We start from the raw sequence: 5313 nt of genomic DNA, 5'->3' as shown, positions 1-5313 counted from the left end.
TATTGCGCGCAGGGGCTGCGGCGTTGGACGCGCGGCGGAGGCGGGCTGCTGTCGGACCATGAGCTCGGCCGAGCGCCCGAAGCGGCCCCTCAGCGCCTATTTCCGCTTCCTGAGGGACAACCAGCCCGCCTTCCGCCAGCAGAACCCAGGTAGGGCGGCGAGCAGCGGGCGTGCGGTTGTACGGGAGAAAGGTGCTAGTGGCAGCTTTTCCTCGAGGAAAGCTAGTTGAAAACACAGCGTTTTCCTTTCTGCTGTCTGGCGCGCAGATCTGAACAGTTTGGAGCTGGTGAAGAAGCTGGCCGGTGTTTGGAGGGAGCTGCCGGCCTCGCAGAAGCAGGTCAGTGCTCATCGGGCTGTGCGACCCAGCGCCTGCTGCTTTTGGCTGCTTACGTGTTACCACAGAGCTGACGTCATGAAGTGACTGCCTTTCGGTCTTTTTTGCTTACCTTATTTCTTGTTCGAGGTAGTTAAGTTCCACTAAGAGTTTCAAAGAATGGTGTAAAACATCTCCACGAACTCAGCTGCCATTCTTTGCTGTAAGTGCCAATTACAGCAAATTAGCGTTTTGCTTTGATTCCTGCTCGCAGTGAGTTCCTTTGTCACAAGCAGCTGAGTGCTTACATCCTTTCTGAACTTGTGCCTGTTACTACAAGGTTTGTCTTCTCCTTTGGATGTTAGAAATAGAGAGAGGGATGGTGCTGGTCCAGAGCTTGGTGCTCTGATAACAAGGCCATGATTTTATGATGCTGCTGTGCCCAGTGCTGGTGGTTGCGAGAGTGCATTTGGGGACCGAACCACTTGTGTGTTGCTATGGGTGAGAAGCCATTATTTCAATTGAGCTTCAGCTTTCCCTTCATCTGTCGGAGATTACTATTTCATTGAGCTGCATCTGATTTGCCTGATGTCAGATGCTGTGTCATCAGATTAGCTAAGGTAATTAATGGGGTGCACCCAGCTTTTAAATCCGTTCTTTTGAATTTGTTCTGCTATTCAGACCTAAATGTGATACAGCAGTCTGCAAACTTATGTTGTACAGCGGTCTGTGAACTAAACTAGTAGGTTAGAAGTGCTGGCTTTTGATATTCAAGTGCATGGATTTGAGAATGCAAGGCACCCTGCTTAGCTGAATGAAAATATACTGTTAAGGCTGATAGTTATATTATAGGTTTACGAGGAAGCAAGGAAGACAGACTGGCGAAAATACGAAGAGCAGTTGGCTGCATACAAAGCACAGCTAACTCCAGCCCAGGCTGCAGCTTTGAAAGAAGAAAGGAGGAAACGGTTGGCAAAAAGAAGATCCTTCAGGATAAAGAGAGTAAGTGTTCTCGAGGTAACTTACAGCACCTCAGGCTACCACGAGAATATGTTAGGGCCGGAGGGGAAAAAAACGGCAGTAAGTGCAAGTACAGCCATAGTCTCTTGTACTTTCTCCTTGACTTCCCTGTATACAGAGCATTCTCATATCAGAAACTACCTTTTTTCCCCTGGAAATTTGCTCATTCTGTTCAGTCTTGGCTCCCACAAAGTTACCCACCTGCTCTTTTTTCGGCAAGCATACAGTATTTCACACCATAACCAAAACTGTATGAAAATAAGAAAAAAATTATCGTCATTACTTTCTTGCAGAGTGGAATTTAGTAACAGTTTTCAGTTTCCAGACTTAGCTGAAGTAAGAATCAGTTTGTATATACTTTTTGTTTGAAATATTGTATGGGGGCTGCTGAACCACGGCCTGAGCCTCTGATGAACCACCTGAGGCAAGCAGTGAGTCAGCCACGGGAGCACAGCTGAAGGCAATTCACCTGTGCTGCAGGAAGGGGTGGAGCCTGGCTGCACCTCTCCTAGAGCCGTTTAAGAGCTGATTGCCAGTGGGAAGGATCTCTCTGGAGATTCGCTCTACCGGAGTCTATTTTGCAAGCCCAGGATAGGGTGAGTGACTTTCTTTCCTTATTGCAATATAACAATTACATCAGCCAAGCTCCTGGGTATACCATACTATCTGTATATCCATTGATTATACAAATATGAATACTGATGAGAAGTTTTGTGGTAAAAGGTTTTTTGGATGGATTGAATAGCTTTGATTGTTTTTGAAGGAATTGACTGTGCTTGGAAAGCCTAAAAGACCTCGAAGCGGCTTCAACATTTTTGTATCGGAAAACTTTCAGCAGAGCAAAGGACTTTCACCTACGGTAAGCAAGCTAGGAAGGGTTTATTTGAATAGTACTTAGATATAGGAGTGATAGCTGTCTTAAAAAATATGGTGAGTGTAATAACTATTCACTGTGTCTTGGATTCTGTTGCTTTTGAAGTAATGCTTTGAACTAACATTTCAGTATCTGAACATTCCTATGCTCAAGTGCGTATTTTGTTTCTGTTTTGTTGGTGGTTATTCTTTATAATTTTATTTTAACTATGGTGATCTGGCACATCTTATATAAACTGCTGTGTGGAAATAGAGGCTTAAAATTTTTCCTGTACTTTGTACACGTCGGAGCTAAACATTTCTTGCAGCTCTATTTTGTTTTGAGCTAGAAATACTTGAGTTAATCAAGTGGTTACAGTGGTCTGCTACCAATTTTGCCTTGAAAGGATGGAGTTTGTTTGCAGAAACACTTTGCTACATTAATTAATACCAGTTTAATGAGGATGTTGATATGTTTTGCAGCAATTAAATCACTATGGTAGAAATAATTGTGTTGCTCATCTTTCTGTTTACAAGACAGGTATCTCCAGTCAGCTGAGGCCCAGTTTGACAAGCATGTAGCTCAGTACTCCTTAAGAGAATTTTCCTGTGGACATGATTAATTCTTGTATGGCTTTGTTTTAAATTAAGCCAATAGGAAGGATCAGAGGTAGCCGTGTTAACTCAAGTGTATTTAATCTGTTAGGTCGCCTGCTTTTGCTGCAACCTTACTAACTTTATCTATGCCAGTATCATCTGTACAAGTGTCTAAAATGATGCCCAGCAAGCTGTCAAACTGTGTCTTCAATTATTTACCTACGTCAAGACTGTGGGGTAATAAGACTTCGTGACTTGACTTGCTTTTTTACACTGGTTTACACCTGGCTTTCAACAGTAACCCTCTGTGATGTCAGGCATTAAATGTTGATGTATTGTGTCTTCAATATCCCGTAGGCAAAGCTGAAGCAGTTATTTGAAACATGGCAAAATCTATCCAGTTCTCAAAAGCAGGTATGTCTGTGGCTTTTAATGATGCAACATAAAAGCAATTTTTTGCACATAATTTTTTAACTTTATCTTGGATACTTTTCTGCCAGCTTTTAAAAGTATATTTAAATATGAATTTGCAGATCCTTATTTGGAAAGGGAGGAGTGCTATTCTGATATTAAATCTTCATATTTTTTCAAGTTTTCATAGAATCATTAAGGTTGGAAAAGACTACAAAGACCATCTAGTACAGTTATCAGCCCACCATGCCCACTATCCTGTGTCCCTCATGGCCACTTTTACCCTTTTCTTCACAACTTCCAGGGACAGTGATTCCCCCATCTCCCTGAGCAGCCTGTTCCATTACTTCACCGCTCTTCTTCCTAATACCCAACCAGAACTTCCCCTGACACAACTTGAGGCCATAACCTCTTGTCCTATTGCTGTTATTTGGGAGCAGACCCCCACCTCTTCACCACCTCCTTTCAGTTAGTTGTAGAGAACGATAAGGTTTCCCCTGTGCCTCCTGTTCTCCAGCTTGAACTGCCCCAGCTCCCTCAGCTGCTCCCTATGAGAAATGTGCTCCAGACCCTTCACAGTTATGTTGCCCTTCCAGGGCCGCTGTGTCTCTCCTGTGAGGACCTTTCTGTCCTTTCTCTTGAATGCCCTTTTTCCAGAGTGTTTTGAATGTGTACTGAGAATATGTGTGAAGTTTGTATTCCTTCTGTAGAAATAACCAACTTGTGCAGAAATTCCTATTCATGATCTTTACAGAAGCTTGCTCTCTCAGACCGGCACACAAATAAGATGCCTTAGTTGTTAGTAATAATAGTGAATTAGCTTCCTCTCTGGGAATGACCATCTGTTGGTGTTCCACATCATTCAGTGGTTTTGTTCAAATTGGAAGTTTTTTCAGTTTGCTGGAGGTTAAAAATGGACACCTGGGATGAGTACTGCACAGGTTTTGGAGTTAGTTCCCTTTCTGACAAAGGGGAGGATGTGGCATGGCAGTTACCCACATACAGCCCCTTAGATGACTGTAGAGGTGTGCTTTTCTTTCAGCCATACCTGCAGCTTGCTCAAGATGATAAGGTTCGGTATCAAAATGAAATGAAATCATGGGAAGCAAAAATGGTTGAACTTGGACGGGAAGATTTGATACGTTCCAGAGAACAGCGGCCAAAAAAGAAGACTGACACTGCCCAGGAAGGCTCCAAAGCTTCACTGCGTGAAAGCCTGGCAAAACTGAAGTTGAAAAAATCTGAAGAATAAAACAGTTACGTATGTAATGTCTTTATCCTGCTGTGCTAATGCTGCAGTCAGGGCTAGGGCTGAAGTTTGCAAATCTCACGGGGCCGCTGGAGATTGGAAAGGGAAGTGATGGGGAAAGAGAATTCGGTGTCTCTTGGAACTGACTTAATCATGGCAGGTGTAACCTGAGCTGTGTAACGAGAATCAGTTAATCAAGCTGTGAATGGTGGACTCACTGACATCAGCAGAGCTCTCCTACAATGGTAGATACCAGCTAGCTTTTGTAAGAGATTTTTTTTTTTATGAAAGCAAGAATATTCTGCTATGTTACCATTTCAATTCTGTAACTAGGAGCTGAATCCTGAGATACGCTGCTGTGTTTTATTCCCTCCATAGTGATAGAGTAGTGATAGAGAAGGCAAGCATTTCAAGGCACAGGAAATGCGACATGCTAACTTCTGGGTTGATCTTTTTGTATGTATCAGTCTGTGTATACCACTTACATTGTGTTTCATTAAAGACCATATGAATTTTGTACAAAGATATCTCCATTGGAGTGCTTTTTCTCTGCTGCAACACCGACCCTTCTGCTTTCACATTGGTGTGAAAGCACCTTCAGGGAGAAGGGAACGTGTGCACGTTGGCTTCAGATGCTATGAACACCAGTATTCTGAAGGGCTGCTGCTTTATCTATTTTTTTTTCTAGGATCTCTTGCTGCTTTAGTGAAGAATTAGGGAGAATCCGTATTTTTAGCGGGGAGGCAACTTTTTCACCGGTTTGGGGGATTTCACTTACGGAGCTAATTACCAGTCCCCGTGTGTATTTTGTATATGCAGAGCCTCTCGGGTTTCCCTCAGGAAGGGGCGGGTACCGCCCGAGTTGCTCGGC

General features: G+C 43.4%; 1 protein-coding gene across 1 annotated transcript; it reads left to right on the top strand.

Annotated features, from left to right (window-relative positions):
• Positions 1–6: 6 nt before the first annotated feature.
• TFAM (transcription factor A, mitochondrial) lies at positions 7–4969 on the top strand. The gene is made up of 6 exons (XM_010714205.2): positions 7–149; positions 267–337; positions 1166–1315; positions 2097–2192; positions 3140–3196; positions 4236–4969. Exons 1-6 carry the CDS (start codon positions 59–61, stop codon positions 4443–4445), a joined length of 675 nt encoding a protein of 224 aa, XP_010712507.2. The 5' UTR covers positions 7–58; the 3' UTR covers positions 4446–4969.
• Positions 4970–5313: the final 344 nt, after the last annotated feature.

The sequence above is a fragment of the Meleagris gallopavo genome, chromosome 8 (assembly GCF_000146605.3).
Source record: "Meleagris gallopavo isolate NT-WF06-2002-E0010 breed Aviagen turkey brand Nicholas breeding stock chromosome 8, Turkey_5.1, whole genome shotgun sequence".
In the NCBI taxonomy this organism is placed as follows: Eukaryota; Metazoa; Chordata; class Aves; order Galliformes; family Phasianidae; genus Meleagris; species Meleagris gallopavo.
This window is presented reverse-complemented; position numbering and strand designations above follow the sequence as displayed.